The following is a 23,514-nucleotide window of genomic DNA, read 5'->3' on the forward strand; positions in this document are numbered from 1 at the left end:
TGGACTGCATAGTCTTAGTTTTTATCCCCTGCTGGCCGAAAGGGGGATTATGTCATGGCGATGTCCATCTGTCCCAGGAAAGGGCGCTCACCTTCTGAAATCAACTCCTCTCTCAAATTTTGGAGGAATTTCATGAAACCTGGTAAAAGGCATTGTTATATACATGGATGCAAATGGTACGCCTTTTGGCGGATGCCGCCTTTTTCACGGCTGTCTGGGGGACTTGGGTGAATCGCGCAGATCCGATGAGTTATGTTTTTTTTGGGGGGGGGGGGGGGGGCGTTGGAGTGTCTGATTATAATTTCATCAAAGTAAATTCTGTATTAAAATTACTAAATAAGCAAATGCCGTTACAGTCCATGAAACATAGGAAGTATAAGTATGAGAAGAAAACAGTAAATCAGAAAGCTGCGCACATAAAGCCAATTACGTAACTTACGCTGGACTGATGGAAATCCTTGCGCGTGCAGTGAAGTGCAGCCAGCAGCAGATAATGGCGCGCAGCCAATTGGCTTTACGCACGCAGCTTTCTGATTTACTGTTCCCCCCCCCCCCCCCCCCCCCCAAAAAAAAAACTCATTGGATGTCTGTGAAGATTCTCAATCATCCAGGTCATAGTAAACTGTGGGTGGTAGAAATGGGCAACTGGACTTGCTTGAAGATTCTTGAAAACGTTTCACCTCTCGTCCGAAAGGCTTCCTCAGTTCTGTCTGACTAATAGGGAGTATCAGATATTTATCCTCTCCTGGATCAGAATCAGAATTCTGATGACCAGCTCATCTAAGGTGTCATTGAGGCATCATGTTGGTGAGGGTCACTGGAGGCTGGGTGTGAACGGCGAGTCATTAGGGTGATCAAAGGATTGCCCGTTAGGGTGATCAATGGCAAGCTGACTCTCTCTGTCCGCCTGCGAGTCACCGAAAACAGCTGGGTCCTGGCGTACACCCAGCCGTCTGGGAAAAGTGTCCAAGACCACATTGTAGATGGTTGATAAATGATGTCTTAGACCCCCATCTCTGTTCAGTGATGGCCGTTCCAGGTTGACAAAAATGGCTTCTTTAACTCCTCGCTCATACCAACGATCCTCTCTGGCTAAAATGCGTTCAGGATTGTAACGTACACATTTTAGCCAGAGAGGATCGTTGGTATGAGCGAGGGGTTAAAGAAGCCTTTTTTGTCAGCCTGGAACAGCCATCACTGAACAGAGGTGGGGGTCTAAAGGCCTCTGCATGCTCTTGCGACAAGGCTTTCACAGATCGCTTTTTGCAGACAGTTGTAATTTATCGTTGAGCGGGGAGTATAGGCGTGCGCGATGTTATTCACCGCCACAATGCAACGGGGCGCGAAGTCGTGAAATCGCTAGGAGTAGTTGGTGGGTGTGGTTAGTGGAGTGTTTATCTTCCGGTTACTGAGCAACAGGTCATTCAACACCGCTGTCCTTATAATGACTAGAACTGGAGTCGTATAGATGTTTGTACTTCCTCTCTTCCTCGATCAACCGCTCTTCGTGCTGCTCCATCTTCGCTCGTGTTTTTAAAAATGGTGGTCGTGAAAACAAACCAAACCGGGGAAGTAGGGAAGCGGAAGTGCGTGTACAGCGGATGTAGAGTGGACCAATCAGAGCCTTCTTGTCTGCGACGCTGTCTGCGAGGCTTCTGCGGTGGTCACAATTTTTGGGAGGTGCGCACAGAGCGTCTGCGAAGCGGGGGGGGGGGGCTTCGCAGACGCCATCTGCGAGGACTGGGTTGTCAGCATAAATTGGCCCCAAGACATCATTTATCAGCCATCTACAATGCGGTCTTGGACACTCTTCCCAGACGGCTGGGTGTACGCCAGGACCCAGCTGTTTTCAGTGACTCGCAGGCGGACAGAGAGAGTCAGCTTGTCATTGATCACCCTAACGGGCAATCCTTTGATCACCCTAATGACTCGCCGTTCACACCCAGCCTCCAGTGACCCTCACCAACATGATGCCTCAATGACACCTTAGATGAGCTGGTCATCAGAATTCTGATTCTGATCCAGGAGAGGATAAATATCTGATACTCCCTATTAGTCAGACAGAACTGAGGAAGCCTTTCGGACGAGAGGTGAAACGTTTTCAAGAATCTTCAAGCAAGTCCAGTTGCCCATTTCTACCACCCACAGTAAACTCATCGGATCTGCGCGATTCACACAAGTCCCCCAGACAGCCGTGAAAAAGGCGGCATCCGCCAAAAGGCGCGCCGTTTGCATCCGTGTATATATCGGTACTACGCGTATTGTAATTTTGTTAAATTCGGTCACATTTTACCAGAGTTACAGGCTTTGATTAACCCTCTGGGGTCAAGAGCTTCGCCGGCGAAGCTCGACAGGTTCAGAATGAGTAGGTCGTGCATTTAGATAAATATCTTTGCGAGTTTTTCACCATACAAGCATGATGAACATATTGACAAACTTTACATTTTCCTATGTGCCCACTGCCAAATAATATTATAGTTTTTAAATTACCTCAATTAGATGAAACGTAAAACTTGTCACCTCACTCAGTCACACCGGAATCGGAACACTGAGAACCTGCTTATGCATTCATAAAAGACTCTTCACATGGTAACGGCATGATGATCACTTTCACTCTTTCGGTTTCAATTGGTTTCTCTTTCACAGTGGGAACGCCCACCATAAACAGGATAAAATCTGTCAGATATAGTTTAGGCTATTTGGAGGTAAAACTTGTTGCGAGATGGTACGCAGATTTTATGTGCTTCGGGTGATTCAGGACAGCGATTCAATTCAATCTTGAGAACCGCGACACTGATGAGCGGCGCTTCCCCTTCTCCCCTCGACTCGATCCAGCGAAAGATCATTGGAGTAATTGTGTAACAGAGTTGGTTGTGGCTCTGAACTGAGTAAAATAGTACAAGAGTTAATTTCAAGGCACACTGAATAGACTCAAATACCAAAATAAAGTCAAATACCAGATAAATGAAGCTGTTGTAAAAAGCAGTTTTAGAACAGTGTTGGAATGTGTGAAAAATCATTATCGTATCCATTGTGACTTGACCTGAGGGGATGAAGAGTTGGCAGCGTGGCGAAATACATTCTGCCCCTCAGACATAACGTTTTCCCCATCACTGTCACCTTCAAAAGCACACTAAAACGACACAGCACTCACCTCATTAACATAACACACAACACTTGCGAACGCTGATTGAGGGAGTGGTCACGCGTGATTGATGAAGCGCTCGCTTTTAAATGTCACGATGTTGCATCCGTAGCTAGGGGAGGAAGTGTAGTGCAGCAGAGCAGTGCAGAGCTCCGTTTGGTTCCTGTGCAAGCAAAGCGTGAAGGTGCGATTCTGGAGTAGAAGCTAAACCGAGTGGAAGACTTGTACATTGTTGCCGACGACGGAATTTGCAGCGGAGATTTGCAAGCCGACCCAAGCAAGATTTCCGTGACGGAGGAACATCGCAAGCCACAGGTGGGAGGAGCTAATAGCTACTTCAAGCCTGATGCGGGAAGCGGATGGCTAAGGACTGTTGAAGCTTCGGATCCAGGACAATCCAGTTTACATAGCCAGCTCCAGAACTGTGAGTTAATCCGTAATCCACACGCCCCTTGCTGCTCGTTTACCAAGCGCTACTGGAACTACAAACGCTCTCTCCCTCTACACACACGAACATTCACAAACATACAAAAACACACACACACACGAGCACTGGGTTTACACGACATTTTTTTTTTTTTCATGCCCCTTTTGCTGTATTGGGAGCATAAGAACATTATGGAGTTGTATTGATGCCATTATTTTTTTGTGTGTGAATAAGTAAACAGAATATGCACATTTAAATCCTACTTTTGTTATTGTTTTATTATTGCTGGCGGTGGTTACTTTTAGTTAAGTGGCAGGATTTTGGGCCTGCCTGGCACCCGAACTAAAATTTATACTTGAACCTTGGGTAACACCGTTACAGCAGTGGGAGGGGTTTTCACTCTTCTCATTGAATGGAATGGATTTTTTTACTCTTCTAATTGAATACCCCTCCCACTGCCAACCCTTTATCCCAAAATAATAGGACATATAAATGTACTAATGGCCAGTTAATTGTCCAAATCAATGGAGCAGATTTAAGTTTTTGTGCTTGATACATTTCTAAGACTGAACAGAATCACCTCAAGTGACCAAAACGCTTTGTCATTATGGGTAAGGTCATGTTTTTTTATTTGTTTGTTTTTTCCCCACACATTCCAACACACTTCTAAAACTGCTTTTTAGAGCATCTTCATTTGTTATTTTTTTTTTTAAGTACAATCATGACATACTACATAGATATTATTGTAGCTGAACTTGTGCTGAATACAAAAAAAGTCATATGACTTTGAAAATACTGCTTAGATTTGTTGAAATTGATCACAAAATCCGAGCATGCCAAAATCATGAGTGCCAGAAAATACCCTCAGACCCCAGAGGGTTAACAAAATTATACTTTGACAATTTCATGAGTGTATTTTCCTTTTGAAACCAAGTCCTCTCACAATTGTTGGAGGGATTTCACGAACCCTGGCAACAAGCCTTGTTATATGACAGTAATACGCAGATTGCAATTTAATTTTGTTTGTGAAAATTTTCCCAGAGTTTTGACCCTTGATTAAATAACTTGTTCTTTGACAATTTCATGAGGGTGTACGTTCTTCTGAAATCAACTCCTTTCACAATTTGTGGAGGAATTTCACCATACTTGGCAGAAGGCTTTGTTATATGACAGTTATACACAGATTGAAATTTGGTTTAATTTGGGCAAATTTTACCAGAGTTATGCCCTTGATTATTAACAAACTTGTACTTTGGCAATTTCATCAAGGTGCGCTTGCTTTCTGAAATCAACTTCCTTCACAATTTTTAATCTCCCGCTGGCCGAAAGGCCCGAAGAGGGATTATGTCATGGTGATGTCCGTCCCAGGAAGGGTACTCACCTTCTGAAATCAACTCTTCTCACGATTTTTGGAGGAATTTTAGGAACCTTGACAGGATTCTTTGTTATATGTTGGTAATACACATATTGCAATTTTGTTCAATTCACTCACATTTTACCAGAGTTATGGCCGAGTTGCCAGGGGGGATATTGTGCTCTCAGAGCACTCTTGTTCCTATCTGTAACTGCATTGTTGATCCAGCAAAGGGTACAATAATGAACAATGGTCGGAATACATGCGATTTTCCCATCGTACTGTGTGTTGGTCGATCCAGTGAGTGCTGTCAAACAAACCCCTTTTTATATTGGCACAGAGAAGCTACCGTACTAGCTGGAGTCAATCATGATCATTAACAGGAAGTTAAGAGGCTTTGGCCTTGGCAAGTTGAGACATTTTTAGAACTTTCAGCACTACTAAATTAATAATCTAAGTGGGTGCCTGAACATTTTTGACCCTGCATGTATAATTTTGACCCTGTGATCATTTCAGAAAACTTAAATTACATTTACGGCATTTGACAGGCGCCCTTATCCAGAGCGACTTGCATAAGTCCTTTGAGGTCTCTCTCAATAAATACATCCTGATACTGGTTCAGTAGGTCACAGACTAAGAATACTATCAGTCTAAAAACGATAATACAGTCAGAAAAGCACAAAGACAATTTGTTAGACTTGCATGTCATTTTGTACAAAAATATTTTACAAACTTTTGCCAGGCTGACACACAATTATGCTCATGTTCTCTGTTGTGCTAAGTGATGAGTCGTGTGTGTGCGCTGCTTTTCAGGAATAATAATAATTTCAGTTTGTATAGCGTTTTTCACAAACCCAAGGACGCTTTACACAGGAGTTACACAAAAAACAGACACACACTAAAAACACACTAAGAAGAGCAGTGTGAGGTAAAGAGGAAAGTTTTCAGGTTAGCTTTGAAGGAAGAGTGATTGTGGTAGTGAATTCCAGAGTTTAGGAGCAGCAACACTGAATGATCTGCCACCCATAGAATGCCAGAAAATTCTGAAGGGTTCACAAACTTTCAAGCGCAACTGTAGATTTGAATGTCATCAGCATAGCAATGAAAGTTAAGGCCATGGTTGCGAATGATCTGGCCTATAGGAGAAACGTATAATATAAAAAGAAGGGGACCAAGGACAGAACCCTGAGGCACACCTTGAGCTACGGTAACAGGGGATGATTTATGAATACCAATAGAGATGAACTGTTCTGGATAATTTTATGATGGCGGATGATACTTTTTAATAAAGGTAGTTCAAGGTCTTTATGGTTTCCTTTTATTGACTTGCAGTTACGAGTTGCTTCATGTGCTCAACTTTGACCCTGTGCGGCGGAGAATGAGCGTCATAGTCAGGACCGAGAAGGGTAAGTTAACATGTGACTAATAATTTCCCAATCTTTTGAACTTCAAACAAGGTGAAGTCTGAATGAATAACTGTCCTGTTGTGTGTCTGTGTATTCAGGTAAGACACTGCTTTTTTGCAAAGGGGCAGATTCCTCAATCTTTCCCAGAGTTAGGGCGGATGAGGTGGACAGAATTCGCATGCACGTTGAGCGCAATGCTACGGTATCCTTTCTCTCAGCTTTTACAGTAAACGTCCAGGTCGTGGAAAAACTCAAACACCTGGTAAACACTAAACATATGGGGTTGTGTGTGTGAATGTGAACAGGAGGGCTACAGAACCCTGTGTGTGGCCTATAAGGAGCTGAGTCAAGAGGAGTATGATGCAGCAGATGCAAGGCTAAGGGAAGCGCGATTGGCTCTGCAAGATCGTGAGGTGAAGCTCATGGCGGTGTATAACCAGGTGGAGACGGACATGAGTCTGATTGGAGCTACAGCAGTAGAGGACAGGTCAGTATCCCAGTGTGCACTACAGCTGAGGGCAGGTCAGTGGCCGACAGGGCATTAACAGCAGTTAATAGTATACTAGGTCGACTCTGCTCCCTCAGCCATTAGGAAATCAGTCAACTTTTTAGAGTTCAGGAACTTTAGGCTGCTTCCATTTTACCCAAAAACCTCATCAAATGTAAACAAATAAATCTTATGTACATGAAGTGTACCAGTGTCCCATGAAGTTATCATTTCATGCCCTAAACATTACTTTTACGTACATCCCCTTTAAAATGTGCTACACTATTTTGTTTTGTAAGGAGCTTCCTGTTTTTATGCCTCCGCCACCGTAAGGTGCAGGAGGCATTATGTTTTCGGGTTGTCCGTGCATGCGTCCGTCCCGAAACCTTGTGAACGCGATATCTCAAAGGCTAATGAAAGGAATTTCACCAAACTTTCACCATTTGTGCGCTTTGGGACAAACATGAACTGATTAGATTTTGAGATCAAAAGGTCTTGCGAGGTCAAATGTCTGTCCGCAAACCTTGTGAACGCAATATCTCCAAGGCAGATGAAAGGAATTTCATCAAGCTTTCACCATTTGTGCATTTGGGGACAAAGATAAACTGATTAGATTTTGAGATCAAAACGTCTAAGGTCAAGGTCACTGTGAGGTCAAATGTCTGTCCGTGTGCATCCGTCCCGAAACCTTGTGAACGCGATATCTCAAAGGCTGATGAAAGGAATTTCACCAAACTTTCACCATTTGTGTAGTCTAGTAAACTAGACCCACCCGCCTAGCGGCCAAAAATATTTTTGCCTAGCGAGTGGGTCTAGCCTCGCACCATAAAAACACCCGGGCATCAAATCGTGCCCGCCAATCACAACGCAAGGTTTTTGTTTGGATTCTTTGGGCGGGCTTTTGCAGGAGTGACGACAAAGCTGCGCGACGCTGGAGAAAGCACAACAGGAAAGCTGGCTACGGGCTAGTGAAGAGCGCGCGTTTGACTCCGCTTTGGAATCAGTTTTAGAAGAATTAGACTTGGAGTTTTCGTTGAAACATGAGCAGGAAGAGGCTCTCTGCTCATTCCTTTTCAAGAAGGACGTTTCGCTGTTTTGCCGACCGGCTATGGCAAAAGTCTGATCTACCAGCTGGCTCCGCTCGTAGCCAAAAGGATGGGGCTAGTTTGTGCAGTACGAAGAATTAATAAACAGCTTTGAAACATTACTTTTTGATTGTTTCTTATTTTCCCGTTATTTTAAATTTAAGGGAAATTATTTCACCAAACACCACTAAATAAAAACTCTCAAAAACAGTTTAAGCAAACCCTTGAAAAACACTTGAAAAAAATAAATGTATGTTAAGTAGGTGGTACAGACTCCAAACTTGTGGTCATTATCTCCAAACTTCTTAATATCTAGAACCTGTTTATTAATTAATACGCATTTTGAAAAATTATTTATTTCAAGGTCTCCCCCACTGCTTTCTGTCGCTCTGACTACGTCACAGTCACTGTTGCGCTGATTGGTCAGAGCGTTGGCCTATACGCACAGAGACAGTTTGAAAGACAGCGGTTTGTTCTACCCCCACCCTTCAGAAATGTCTACGGATCGAGGCCAGACTAAATATTCACATTTAGTCTGGCTTGCCAGGCTACCATTTGTGCGCTTTGGGACAAACATGAACTGATTAGATTTTGAGATCAAAAGGTCTAAGGTCAAGGTCACTGTGAGGTCAAATGTCTGTCCGAAAACCTTGTGAACACAATGTCTCCAAGGCTGATGCAAGTAATTTCACCAGGTCAGGATTACTGTGACGTCAAATGTCCATCCCCAAATCACAACTTAAGGCGTATAGTCTACCGGGCGGAGGCATCCCCATCGACGCCGTTGGCATCGAGTTCTATCTAGTTTAAAGAAGTAAATCAGGTATAAAGTACAGAATTCAGGTGTGTGTGTGTGTGTGTGGGGGGGGGGGGGGGTATACTGGTTTACATCCGTCCATCCGAAACACCTTTTTTCTCAGCAACCACAAATCATAGCCACTTGGTACCAAACTTCAGCTTGGGGTTCTATACAGTGTGTACCGTTTTCAGGTCTGTCGCACATCGACTTCCTGTTTTATCAACTGAATATATTTACGAAACATGTAGCATAGATTTACAAAAATTTCGTAACACTCTTCTCAGCAACTACAAATCACAACTGCTTGATATTTGGTACCGAGCTTCAGCTTGGGGTTCTATACCGTGTGTACCGTTTTCAGGTCTGTCCCACATCAACTTCCTGTTTACCGACTGAATGTGTTGACAAGACATACAGTGCTGAGCGTAAATGAGTACACCCCCTTTGAAAAGTAACATTTTAAACAATTTCTCAATGAACACGAACAATTTCCAAAATGTTGACAAGACAAAGTTCAATATAACATCTGTTTAACTTATAACGTGAAAGTAAGGTTAATAATATAACTTAGATTACACATTTTTCAGTTTTACTCAAATTAGGGTGGTGCAAAAATGAGTACACCCCACAACAAAGACTACTACATCTAGTACTTTGTATGGCCTCCATGATTTTTAGTACTAGATGTAGTAGTTTTTGTTGTGGAGTGTACTCAATTTTGCACCACCATAATTTGAGTAAAACTGAAAAATGTGTAATCTAAGTTATATTATTAACCTTACTTTCACGTTACAAGTTAAACAGATGCTATATTGACCTTTGTCTTGTCAACATTTTGGAAATTGTGTTCATTGAGATATTGTTTAAAATGTTACTTTTCAAAGGGGGCGTACTCATTTACGCTGAGCACTGTATAGGGTGGAGTTTGACACTATTTCAAGAAGCAAAATGCTGTTTCAAAATGAGTTTACCAGGACGCTGTTTGAAATCCCCGGGGAGAGACGCTGCTCTTTACTGACTTGTTTCAGGGTTAATTATCTGTTGAAGTCAACATTCATCATAAGCGTCCTATTCCTTCGATTGCTTGCATTCTGATCTAAGCGAGAGCGGGGGGGGGATACGTACAGTGGTGCTTGAAAGTTTGTGACCCCTTTAGAATTTTCTATATTTCTGCATAAATATGACCAAAAACATCAGATTTTCACACAAGTCCTACAAGTAGATAAAGAGAACCCAGTTAAACAAATGAGACAAAAATATGATACTTGGTCATTTATTTATTGAGGAAAATGATCCAATATTACATATCTGTGAGTGGCAAAAGTATGTGAACCCCTAGGATTAGCAGTTAATTTGAAGGTGAAATTAGAGTCAGGTGTTTTCAATCAATGGGATGACAATCAGGTGTGAGTGGGCACCCTGTTTTATTTAAAGAACAGGGATCTATCAAAGTCTGATCTTCACAACACATGTTTGTGGAAGTGTATCATGGCACGAACAAAGGAGATTTCTGAGGACCTCAGAAAAAGCGTTATTGATGCTCATCAGGCTGGAAAAGATTACAAAACCATCTCTAAAGAGTTTGGACTCCACCAATCCACAGTCAGACAGATTGTGTACAAATGGAGGAAATTCAAGACCATTGTTACCCTCCCCAGGAGTGGTCGACCAACAAAGATCACTCCAAGAGCAAGGCGTGTAATAGTCAGCAAGGTCACAAAGGATCCCAGGGTAACTTCTAAGTAACTGAAGGCCTCTCTCACATTGACTAATGTTCATGAGTCCACCATCAGGAGAACACTGAACAACAATGGTGTGCATGGCAGGGTTGCAAGGAGAAAGCCACTGCTCTCCAAAAAGAACATTGCTGCTGGTCTGCAGTTTGCTAAAGATCACGTGGACAAGCCAGAAGGCTATTGGAAAAATGTTTTGTGGACGGATGATACCAAAATAGAACTTTTGGTTTAAATGAGAAGCGTTATGTTTGGAGAAAGGAAAACACTGCATTCCAGCATAAGAACCTTATCCCATCTGTGAAACATGGTGGAGGTAGTATCATGGTTTGGGCTTGTTTTGCTGCATCTGGGCCAGGACGGTTTGCCATTGATGGAACAATGAATTCTGAATTTTACCAGCAAATTCTAAAGGAAAATGTCAGGATATCTGTCCATGAACTGAATTTCAAGAGAAGGTGGGTCATGCAGCAAGACAACGACCCTAAGCACACAAGTCGTTCTACCAAAGAATGGTTAAAGAAGAATAAAGTTAATGTTTTGGAATGACCAAGTTAAAGTCCTGACCTTAATCCAATCGAAATGTTGTGGAAGGACCTGATGCGAGCAGTTCTTGTGAGGAAACCCACCAACATCCCAGAGTTGAAGCTGTTCTGTATGGAGGAACGGGCTAAAATTCCTCCAAGCCGGTGTGCAGGACTGATCAACGGTTACCGGAAACGTTTAGTTGCAGTTATTGCTGCACAAGGGGGTCACACCAGATACTGAAAGCAAAGGTTCACATACTTTTGCCACTCACAAGTATGTAATATTGGATCATTTTCCTGGATAAATAAATGACCATGTATAATATTTTTGTCTCATTTGTTTAACTGGGTTCTCTTTATCTACTTTTAGGACTTGTGTGAAAACCTGATGATGTTTTAGGCCATATTTATGCAGAAATATAGAAAATTCTAAAGGGTTCACAAACTTTCAAGCACCACTGTAAGTGAGCAGTAGCTCACAGCTGCTCTTGTTTCCATCAACAACCAAAGGCTTAGAATCATCCTCTTAACATGTCAGTTAATAATAATTGCATTTAGTAGTAGCTGCAGCAATGTTGCATGTCATTTAATATTGTCCTGTTTTGGAAATGGTGAACTTTAAAGCTGGACTGCCTTTCAGATTTTCCAAGTGTAGGTCATAAAAAGAATTTTCCCTGACACCCAATTATTTTTGTTTAGTGGACCGAAAGCTACCAAATTCAAATTGCAGGCTTCCAATTTTATTAGATTTTTAAAAAATATATAATAATGAATTTAGGGCCACGTGGCCCTATTTGTTTATTTTTTCCTGCTTCACCATGACACAAAACAAGATACTACGTCATGAATCACATGGTGAGTTTACCCTGTTCGCGCAAGGCATTGTGGGATACAAATTTGAAACAGGAGAGAAAAATGGAGGACGCAAATGAAACGTGAAAGACCGACTACAGCAGGGGTCATCAAACTACGGCCCGCGGGCCGACTCCGGCCCGCCACCCCCCCTTTGACCGGCCCCCCAGCCCCTCTGCCCCCCACCACTTGAACCGGCCCTATGAGGCAATCCCCAAAAGTGGTCATGGCCTATTTTTTTAAATTGCTTTTTTGGCAAATAACAACATGTCTGCATCTTGTATTTTGTTGATTTTATCAATTAAAATTGATATTTAGTTATAAAATGAGCTATTCATATTTTCCGAATTTTCGTCATATGCTCGCGATCAAGCAGTGACAGGCAGCGCACACGCAGAGAACTGTCAGTGTTCAGGACAGCAAAATGGCTAGCGGTCAGCGAAAAGTTGACAGAGTGCAGAGTTTTTAAGGAACGGTGGACCACCAATTATTTTTTCGTTCAGTGTAAGGACCGTGCAGTTTGTCTTGTATGTAAAGAAAGTGTGCCGGTTTTCAAAGAATATAATCTGCGTCGTCACTACGAAACCCGCCACAAAGAGTATGCTAGTTTGCGAGGGCAAACAAGAGAAGACAGGATTCGGAGGATGAAATGCGGACTGGCTGCACAACAGAATGTATTCCTTCACCAAACCCAGATCAACCAGGCTGCTGTCCGAGCTAGCTATAAGGTAGCTCACCTACTAGCTACCCGTGGAAAGCCGTTTACTGATGGGGACTTTGTTAAAGTATGCATGCTTGCTGTGGCCGAGGAGGTGTGTCCCGACAAGAAGGATGCCCTCAACGCGGTGAGTCTCTCCGCACCTACTATGACCAGGCGAACCGAAGATTTGGGGGACGACGTGTATGACCAGCTGAATGAGAGCGCGTCAGAATTCGAGTTTTTTGCTTTGGCCATGGATGAGAGCAATGACGTGCAGGACACAGCACAACTGCTGTGATCTATTAATCATATTATAATTTCACTGTTTTTTTAAATGTATTTATTTTATAGGCCTATTTATTTGACCTTTATTAAGTGCTGCACACAATTATTAATAATATTATTAATAATATCAACAGGCCTACCTACAATTTATAATTTTCCACTCACCTTTGCCAGTGTCAATCACCTCAACTAGGCAGATGTTTCTTACCTTGACAGCTTTAATGTTATTTTTATTAGAAAATAAATAAATGGAATATCTGTGGTATTTCAAATTAAAACAAAGTGTGAAGACTCGATTACTACTTTTGAAAACCACTAGTAAAGATAAACAAATATGTGCCAGGAATCAAGTGTGGGATGTAGTAGCGGGGGATGTAGTAGCGGGGGATATAGTGTAGTAGTGGGGATATAGTAGTGGGGATGGCTGTGCCAGGCTAGTAATCTCTACTACACAATGAGGCCTGCTGGTGGTCATATTTGTCTGGGTCATACAATTCTGTTATATAGCTGACCCGACCCCGGCCCCCCATCACAGTCAGGAACGACAATGTGGCCCCCAGAGAAAAAAGTTTGGTGACCCCTGGACTACAGTACCAGAAAGCGAGGAAAAGACGTTATGTTGCGAAGAAAAGGAAACGCGACGTAGGACCAAACTGATAGATAAATATTGGCGGTCAGTGAGCACCTCGGTGTGATCAGCTGTACGTTTAGCGACAGAATGATGTAACCGTCAGTGCACGATCGAAGGTAAACCTGCGCATGCACACACGGACTTCCTGTGTCAGCTTGACTGCGCGAAGCGAGCGATTTCTTCCACATTATTTGCTCAGGAATCTTGTCAAATTAAATAAATTCCCAGCCACAGAATAGCCTGTTTTTTTTTTGTTTTTTTTTTAAAGATATTCCAGAAATAAACATCATGTACTGAAAAACCATGATCTTGTGTTGTATAGTTGTCACACCAGACCTATTCCAGCCTGCATGCAGCCATATCCGTGATGTGTGATTTCCCAAACCTGCATTTCGTCTATAATTCTTGAATATTTCTCCCTTGTTGTCTTTCAGATTGCAGGAAGAGGCTGCAGACACAATGGAAGCCCTACATGGAGCTGGGATGCAAGTGTGGGTTCTCACTGGAGACAAGATGGAGACGGCCAAGTCCACGTGCTACGCTTGCCGCCTGTTCCGGAGTGGCACAGAGCTGCTGGAGCTGACTGTGCGCACACTGGAGGATGGCGGGAGGAAGCGCGAGGAACGACTCCATGAGGTGCTCCTGGACTACCACAAGAGGGCAGTGCAGGATGCAGCACCCACCAAAGGTGGAATCACCAGGTCTGCAGTCTCGATAAAGACATATCAGATTAAACTGGGTTTCACTGTGGAACTACAGTCATGGCCAAAAGTTTTGAGACGGACACAAATTTTGGTTTTCACAAAGTTTGCTGCTTCAGTGTTTTTCGATCTTTTTGTCAGATGTTTCTGTGGTGTACTGAAGTACAATTATAAGCATTTCATAAGTTTCAAAGGCTTTTATTGGCAAATACATCAAGCTTATGTAAAGAGTCAATATTTACAGTGTTGACCCTTCTTTTTTTAAGACTCCTCTAATTCTCCCTGGCACGCTGGATACCAGCTTCTGGGCCAAATTATGACTGATGGCAACCCATTCTTGCATAATCAGTGCTTGGAGTTTTTTTTTTTTTTTTTGGTCCACCCGCTGTTTGAGGAATCGACCACAGGTTCTCGATGGGGGCTTCATCAGAGAAAATATCTTTTTGCAGGGCAGACTGCAGAGGACTGGGGTACAGTTATTTTCTCTGATGAAGCCCCCTTCATATGGAATCAGTTTTGTGCCAAAATGTTCATACAATACTTTTGAAATATCAAACAAAAACGATAAATCAAAATTAAAAAAAAAAATTTAAAAAGTCCATTTTTTAGACTGGCAAACAAATTATTCGTGTAATCGTGCAAAATATCAGTCTATTACTCTTCAGAAACCTTTTATTTTTGTTCCGCGTCTTTCTCAGTTTTGTTTGGCGTAATTTATTTTGGTTGCGATTCCAGCTTTCTCGTTTGCGCTCCCTGACTTCTTGCTTGCAGTTTTGGCACAAACTTCACGTGTGGGTGGGCTGTCCAGGAACGCATTCCCATTGGCTAACTTGTGTTTGACTGACAGCTACGCTCAGAGATTCCCCCAGAGGCTGTTGCGGCCATTTCCTACTCGGATTCTGGCGCACTGTTTGACGAGTGACCGATCCATTGACGGTAAACAAGGATCGAGTGGACTTGTGTACTACTGCAACACATACAGCACATTTGTCCCGCACTTACACTTTGAATTAATTCAATATCATAGTCGCCACTGAAGTCCACTCGATCCTTGTTTACCGTCAATGGATCGGTCACTCGTCAAACAGTCCGCCAGAATCCGAGTAGGGAATGGCTGAACGTAGCTGTCAGTCAAACACAAGTTAGCCAATGGGAATGCATTCCTGGACAGCCCACCCACACGTGAAGTTTGCGCCAAAACTGCAAGCAAAAAGTCAGGGAGAGCAAACGAGAAAGCTGGAATCGCAACCAAAATAAATTACGTCAAACAAAACTGAGAAAGACGCGGAACAAAAATAAAAGGTTTCTGAAGAGTAATAGACTGATATTTTGCACGATTACATGAATAATTTGTTTGCCAGTCTAAAAAAATTGACTTTTTATTTTTTTCAATTTTGTTTTTTGTTTGATATTTCAAAAGTATTGTATGAACATTTTGGCACAAAATTGATTCCATACCTTCAGACTGTTTGGGACATCTGGAAAAACGATTTTCTTCTCCAGACAGACTGTGAACACTACCATGAGTCCTGTCTCATGCCAAGGGTAAAGCATCCTGAGACTATTCATGTGTGGGGTCGCTTCTCATCCAAGGAAGTGGGCTCACTCTCAGTTTTGCCAAAGAACACTGCCATAAATAAAGAGTGGGGTCAAAACATCCTCCAAGATCAACTTCTCCCAACGATCCAGGAGCAATTTGGTGATGAACGGTGCTTTTTCCAGCACGATGGAGCACCATGTTACAAGGCAAAAGTGATGACTAATGCCGCTTTTCCACTACCAACGCGGCTGAGTCGGGCTGAGCCGTGCCGTGCTGAGTTGGGCTGAGTCGGGCTGAGCGGGGCTGTTGGAGTTGCATTTCGACTACAACCGCGCTGAACCGTGCTGGCTGGAAGTGGGTGGACACATTGGGTGGAGTTAGCGAAAGTGGGTGGACGTTACGTGATGTCGTTAAGCAGCGCAAACAGTGACATCAGTGATCTTTTAAGCGGTAGTCTCACAACCCGGATAGTAAACAATAAACATGGAGGACATGGTGTCGTTAGTGTTGCTGGTCTTGGTGCTGTGGCTTGTTGTCACCGACAACGGCAACAGATACTGGCAAGAGCGTATAGATGAGGCGAGGCGCATAAGGCTTCATAATTCTCGTAATTCTCCTTCTTCCGGGTTTACGGTGTTTACAGATCCCAGCGTGCTCGCGGGGCGTGTGTGGGCATGTGAGGACACTCCTCCTCACCAATCAGTGCACAGGGGAGTGTCTGCTCACGCCCCCAGCCTCACTCGGCACGGTTTGGCTCGCTTCAGCCCCACTCCAAAACGGTGCGAGTTTTAGGGGCTAAGCAGGGCTGAAGCGAGCTGAGTCGTGCTGTTTTTTGGTAGTCGAAACGCGAGCCGTGTCGGGCTGAAGTGAGCTGAAGCGAGCTGAAAAAGGGTAGTGGAAAAGGGCCATATGTGGCTCAGGGAACAAAACATTGAAATTATGGGTCCCTGGCCAGGAAACTCCCCAGATCTTAATCCCATCGAGAACCTGCGGACAAACAAAAGCCCCAAAATTGACTGTCAATAAAAGCCTTTGAAATGTATGAAATGCTTATAATTGTACTTCAGTACACTCTCAAAACACTGACGCAGCGAACGTTGTGAAAGCCAAAATTTGTGTCCGTCTCAAAACTTTTGGCCACCACTGTACTGGGAGGGAAACTGTGGAGTCTGAGTTCCTGAATGTACCACAAACAAAAGAATTAGGACGTTAATCTTAACAGCTAACCTGTAGGTTTTTGGTTTGTGAAAAGATGAAAGGAAACAATTTCTGACTAGAAACAATAGTGACGTCTGTAGTCTGACGGTGGCGTGACACTTTTGCCTTTTTTCCACCAAATCAGTTCCAGGGCTGGTTCGGGGCTGGTGCTGGTTCACAATTCGTTCAACTCGCGAGCCAACTGAGAACCAGTTTGCTTTTCCATAGCTTGCGGTGCTAAGGGAAGACACGTCATTACGTCGCTATGTTTGCATAAACCTTGGCGCGAATATCTAAGCAAAAACAACACGGAAGCAGCAGCAACAACAATAATAATAATAATGGATGACTTCGCGTTTGTACAGCTGCTGCTTCTCGTCGCTTAAAAATGGCGATCTTTTGCGGTCTTATTGTTGTTGGTCTTAACAACTCCGCCCCCCCCCCGCTGACGTAAGCGGTTCTTTCCTCTGGCCCAGCAGAGAGCTGGTGCTAGCCTGGAACCGGTTTTTCTGGCCCCAGAGCCAGTTCTTTGTCAGTGGAAACAGAAAACCCGGTTCCAAACTAAGCACTGGCCCCAAACCAGCCCTGGAACTGCTTTGGTGGAAAAGGGGCATGTGTGGTGCAAAGTAAACCAATCTAGTGAAAAATGTGTATGCTGCATTTTTCAACCTTAATATCAATCCAGTGCTCATCATTTAAGCACATTCATCTCTAATGAAGAACAAATAAATAGAAAACCTATTACTCAAAACCCAGTAAAGTTTAAGGGGGGGAATCTAAATACACAACTACTGGTATATAAAATACATTCAAAACTGCAGTTGCTTGAAATAAAGGTCTTATGATCAGAAAGATGAAACAAAGCAATACCAAATCTGTCTCTTGTACACTACCGTTCAAAAGTTTGGGGTCACTTTGAAATGTCCTTACTTTTGAAAGAAAAGCACTGTTCTTTTCAATGAAGATCACTTTAAACTAATCAGAAATCCACTCTATACATTGCTAATGTGGTAAATGACTATTCTAGCTGCAAATGTCTGGTTTTTGGTGCAATATCTCCATAGGTGTATAGAGGCCCATTTCCAGCAACTCTCACTCCAGTGTTCTAATGGTACAATGTGTTTGCTCATTGCCTCAGAAGGCTAATGGATGATTAGAAAACCCTTGTACAATCATGTTAGCACAGCTGAAAACAGTTGAGCTCTTTAGAGAAGCTATAAAACTGACCTTCCTTTGAGCAGATTGAGTTTCTGGAGCATCACATTTGTGGGGTCGATTAAATGCTCAAAATGGCCAGAAAAATGTCTGGACTATATTTTCTATTCATTTTACAACTTATGGTGGTAAATAAAAGTGTGACTTTTCATGGAAAACACAAAATTGTCTGGGTGACCCCAAACTTTTGAACGGTAGTGTAGTTCTGTCTAGTTTTCCAAAATCGTTGCAACAGAGTAAAAAGATTTAATTATACTTTTCTGAAGGACTTGTGTATCCATGCAGTCAGCATTATAGTATTATTTTTATTATTATTATTATTTTTATACCCCCGCTCCGGGGGAGGTGTGTACTGGTTTACCTCTGTCCAAAACACCCTTTTTCTCAGCAACCACAAATCATAGCCACTTGGTACCAAACTTCAGCTTGGGGTTCTATACCTTGCGTACCGTTTTCAGGTCTGTCCCACATCGACTTCCTGTTTACCGACTGAATGTATTTTCGAAACATGTAGCATAGATTTATGGTATAAAATTTTCCTAACATTTTTCTCAGCAATTACAAATCACAACTGCTTGATATTTGGTACCGAGCTTCAGCTTGGGGTTCTATACCATGTGTACCGTTTTCAGGTCTGTCGCACGTCGACTTCCTGTTTACGGACAATGTATTTACGAAACATGTAGCATGGATTTACAAAATTTTCCTAACATTTTTCTCAGCAATTAGAAATCACAACTGCTTGATATTTGGTAGTGAGCTTCCGCTTGGGGTTCTATACCGTGTCTGTCACACATTGACTTCCTGTTTACCGACTGAATGTATTTACAAAACATGTAACATGGATTTATAAAATTTTCATAACACTTTTCTCAGCAACTACAAATCACAACTGCTTGATATTTGGTACCGAGCTTCAGCTTGGGGTTCTATACCGTGTGTACCGTTTTCAGGTCTGTCGCACGTTGACTTCCTGTTTATGGACAATGTATTTACGAAACATGTAGCATGGATTTATAACATTTTCATAACCCTTTTCTCAGCAACTACAAATCACAACTGCTTGATATTTGGTACCGAGCTTCAGCTTGGGGTTCTATACCGTGCGTACCGTTTTCAGGTCTGTCCCACATCGACTTCCTGTTTACCGACTGAATGCGTTTTCGAAACATGTAGCATAGATTTACGGTATAAAATTTTCCTAACATTTTTCTCAGCAATTAGAAATCACAACTGCTTGATATTTGGTACCAAGCTTCAGCTTGGGGTTCTAGACCATTTATACCATTTTCAGGTCTGTCACACATCGACTTCCTGTTTACCGACTGAATGTGTTTACGAAACGTATAGGGTGGATTTTGACGCTATTTCAAAAAGCAAAATGCTGTTTCAAAATGAGTTGACCAGGACGCTGTTTGAAATCCCCGGGGAGAGCACTGCTCTTTACTGACTTGTTTCGGGATTAATTATCTGTTGAAGTCAACATTCATAATAAGTGTTTAATTCCTTCGATTGCTTGCATTCTGATATAAGCGAGAGCAGGGGGATGCGTAAGTGAGCAGTAGCTCACAGCTGATCTTGTTTTATCCAGATGCTGCATCTTAAAGATGGTGTAATTTTGAAGCTTTTTTTTTTTTTTTTTAAACCTAGCGTATGTGCACTTGTCTCCCTCAGGAGCTGGTCCACAGCCAGTCAGGAATACGGCTTCATCATCGACGGAGCCACACTGTCTTTAGTACTGAACTCATCTCCTGACGCAAGCCGCTACAAGAGCCTCTTCCTGCAGATCTGCCAGAACTGCACAGCTGTGCTCTGCTGCCGCATGGCGCCCCTGCAGAAGGCACAGGTCTGACATGCAGCACATAAAGCACCAGTCAAAAGTTTGGACACCGTTTACTGATTCATAGTAATGAGGAAGTTTGTCCCAGCTTTTGACTGGTCCTGTACACACGTGCATAGAGGGCACACGGAATCTGTTGTTATACAGGTGTTGAGGTGTGAATGCTGGAAATACGGTATAACATGTATTTGTATTAAACTTTGTAGATAGTGAAAATGGTGAAGAATTCGAAAGGCTCTCCCATCACCCTGTCCATTGGAGACGGTGCTAATGATGTCAGTATGATCCTGGAGGCTCATGTGGGCATTGGTAAGTTCAACAGATCACTAGCTCAGAAGGAGCCGATTTCTCGTCTGGGCTGTTGGGGTTTTATTTGCCCAGTGGACAATTTCACCAAAATGGACGCAAGGAAAAAGAAAATCCTGTGACTTTAAACTCGCCTGAAGTGAGCATTCTGTTATGTTAACTAGTCTACCACAGTCAGTGCGTTTACATGCACATCCAAATCGAGCTACTGTCGGTAATCGAGCTAAGGGTCCCAGCAGGGGTGCCAGAGAAATCCACTCCTACATGCACACAAGGAAATCGAGCTATTGTGTGAGGTACATTGTGCACCCGAGCCACAGGTGGCGCTACACGCCCCATCGTGTTGGTACACTTCCGGTTGTCGTCATGAAGAAGAGCTATTCAAGAGTGTAAACAAAGTTATCAGTTCCGTGTTCACAAGAAGAACGACGACGAGGACAGCAACATCGAGAGATGTTGTTCCTCCTGACCTCTTCTGCTGCTCGCTACTACTACTGTTGTCATGCCGACCAAGGCTGTTGTGTTTCCCGCTTGTGGTCTCGTCACTTCCGGAAGGGGCAGTGCTGAAGTAAGTAGCTCGACTACGTAGCTCGATAGGGTTTACATGCACTAAGTAGCTCGGCTACAATCGCATAATCTAGGTCGCGTAGCTCGATTACGAGAAATCCAGTTCGGTTCGATTTCAGCCAAGCTAAGGTGTTTTCATGGCATTTAGAGCTTCGATTTCAGTCGAGCTACGGCAGAAATTCGATTTTCTCTATGTGCATGTAAACGCACTGAGTGAGATTTACCGCACTGACCAACAGCAATGATCTATCTATTCTTCGTTTGCAACCATGTGACCAAAACTGCTTGCGTCATTGACCGCCGCCATGTTGGAAGATATCCGAAATATATACACTACCGTTCAAAAGTTTGGGGTCACCCAGACAATTTTGTGTTTTCCATGAAAAGTCACACTTTTATTTGCCACCATAAGTTGTAAAATGAACAGAAAATCTAGTCCAGACATTTTTCTGGCCAGTTTGAGCATTTAATCGACCCCACAAATGTGATGCTCCAGAAACTCAATCTGCTCAAAGGAAGGTCAGTTTTATAGCTTCTCTAAAGAGCTCAACTGTTTTCAGCTGTGCTAACATGATTGTACAAGGGTTTTCTAATCATCCATTAGCCTTCTGAGGCAATGAGCAAACACATTGTACCATTAGAACACTGGAGTGAGAGTTGCTGGAAATGGGCCTCTATACACCTATGGAGATATTGCACCAAAAACCAGACATTTGCAGCTAGAATAGTCATTTAGCACATTAGCAATGTATAGAGTGGATTTCTGATTAGTTTAAAGTGATCTTCATTGAAAAGAACAGTGCTTTTCTTTCAAAAATAAGGACATTTCAAAGTGACCCCAAACTTTTGAACGGTAGTGTATGTATACAGTGGTAAGAGTACAGACTGGAAGGTAAAGGAGTTACATTTCGAAGCTTGTAGTCATTTCTCAAATCTATTTTAAAAACAATCTTTTTGACTGTTTAAAAAATAGGTATCTAACACACTATGTAACATATTTAGTTATAAAAGAGCACTCACCGGGCGAGGAGGCTGCAGTGTTTGAGGGAGTGGATTGATATGAATCTTGTTCGATTGACTGATAGTTTGGGAAGGTTCTTCAATAGTTTTGCGTTTCTTTCTGTGCTTTCTGACCCGAGCATTTCGAGCTCCCGCTTTAGTACCATCTTTGATTTTGTTATGGCCCATGTTTTGTGTTGGAGCCCAATCCGGATCTGTAAATTGTCAAGATCAGCTGGTTTCCATAATGGAAAGAAAAAGCAGAATAATCAAAAATGGCCTACAGCTCTTTTTAAAATGAAATGATCGTAGAAGCCTTTGATTGTCGGCTCACACATTCGATGATCACGACTCTGTCGCGTTTGACGGCAGCGAGTTTCTGCACTACCAGACTATTAAACAATCCAATATTTTCTTATATATTGCAATCTTTCATTAATAACTAGTTCATAGCACTTACCAGTGATAAAATGCTCACTGCAGACTTGTGTGGTTTTTGCTTTCTCGTCGTTTAGATCAGCCCGGTTTATGTTGGACTGTGCTCCATGGACAACTCTTTTTTTTTTTTTTTTCTCTCCTCCTTGATTATTTATAGTTGCTGGAAATCTAAAGAGCTTACAAATCCCCTTGTCTCGAATCAAGTTGTGCCCGCATCCAATTACAGCACAGAGTCAGCATAGCAAAGAAACAAAAGGAATTCTTGAGCGTAACAACCTCTCGAGTATATCTTCTATAGTAAATTTGTGCCGCATGAGTTTGTGTACATCCTCCAACATGGCCAACTTCCAGTTCAAAGCCTCATGCGTAATTAGCCATGATGTCATGTGCAAACAAAGAATACTGCTTATGCATCAGGGTCGCGTGGGAACCTGGAGCCAATCCCAGCTAAGTTCAGGCTAGAGGCGGGGTACACCCTGAACAGGTCGCCAGTCTATTGCAGGGCTAATACAGACGTGAACACCCATTCACACCTTTGGACAAGTTAGAGTAGCCAGTTGAGCTCATCCACGTCTTTGGACTGTGGGAGGAAACCAGAGCATCCGGACAATACCCGTGCAGACACGGGGAGAACATGCAAACTCCAAACACAAAGGCCCCAGCCAGCCCCAAGGTTTGGACCCAGAACCACCTTGTTGTTAGGTGACGTTGCTGCCCATCCCTTCGCTACTCCTATGTATGCGTGTATACACAGTGACCTCCATGATTATTGGCACCCCCTTTTAAAGATTAGGAAAAAGCGTTAGGGGAAAAAAATACATCTTTTGGTGAAGTCGCTTCATCTCACTGAAAAAAAAAATCGAACCTTTTAATTGAAGCAAATTTATTCAGAGGAAAACAAATCCCTCATTCAGAAATAATTACTTTCAACAAAAACACATGTGCCACTATTACTGGCACCCCTGTGTTTACTATCTTGTACAACCTCCCTTTGCCAGTAAAACAGCACTGAGTCTTCTATAACATTTTATAAGGTACAGAGCAGGGCATCTGAGCCCATTCCTCTTTACACCGTCTCCAGATCATCCAGGGTCCTCGACCCTCTCTTGTGCTCTCTCCTCTTCAGCTCAGCCCACAGGTTTTCAGGTCTGGGGACTGAGATGGCCAGGGCAGAAGCTTGATTCTGTGGTCAGCGAACCATTTTTGTCTTGATTTGGACACGCGCTTCAGATCATTGTCCTGCTGGAAGGTCCAAGGACACCCTGGTTTTAGTTTCCAGG

At 42.9% G+C, this 23,514-nt stretch overlaps 1 protein-coding gene across 7 annotated transcripts in view; it reads left to right on the top strand.

Moving 5' to 3' along the window:
- The window catches only part of atp11c (ATPase phospholipid transporting 11C), a 273,394-nt gene that overhangs the window by 201,378 nt on the left and 48,502 nt on the right, over nucleotides 1-23,514 (top strand). For all 7 annotated transcript variants that reach the window (XM_060927777.1, XM_060927778.1, XM_060927772.1 and 4 more), the window contains exons 16-21: nucleotides 6,259-6,332; nucleotides 6,431-6,534; nucleotides 6,638-6,819; nucleotides 13,866-14,132; nucleotides 19,759-19,930; nucleotides 20,131-20,233. In XM_060927777.1, coding sequence (XP_060783760.1) covers nucleotides 6,259-6,332; nucleotides 6,431-6,534; nucleotides 6,638-6,819; nucleotides 13,866-14,132; nucleotides 19,759-19,930; nucleotides 20,131-20,233 — 902 coding nt within the window. The remainder of the gene's footprint in view (nucleotides 1-6,258; nucleotides 6,333-6,430; nucleotides 6,535-6,637; nucleotides 6,820-13,865; nucleotides 14,133-19,758; nucleotides 19,931-20,130; nucleotides 20,234-23,514) is intronic.

Source organism: Neoarius graeffei, chromosome 8, assembly GCF_027579695.1.
Source record: "Neoarius graeffei isolate fNeoGra1 chromosome 8, fNeoGra1.pri, whole genome shotgun sequence".
Lineage (NCBI taxonomy): Eukaryota > Metazoa > Chordata > Actinopteri > Siluriformes > Ariidae > Neoarius > Neoarius graeffei.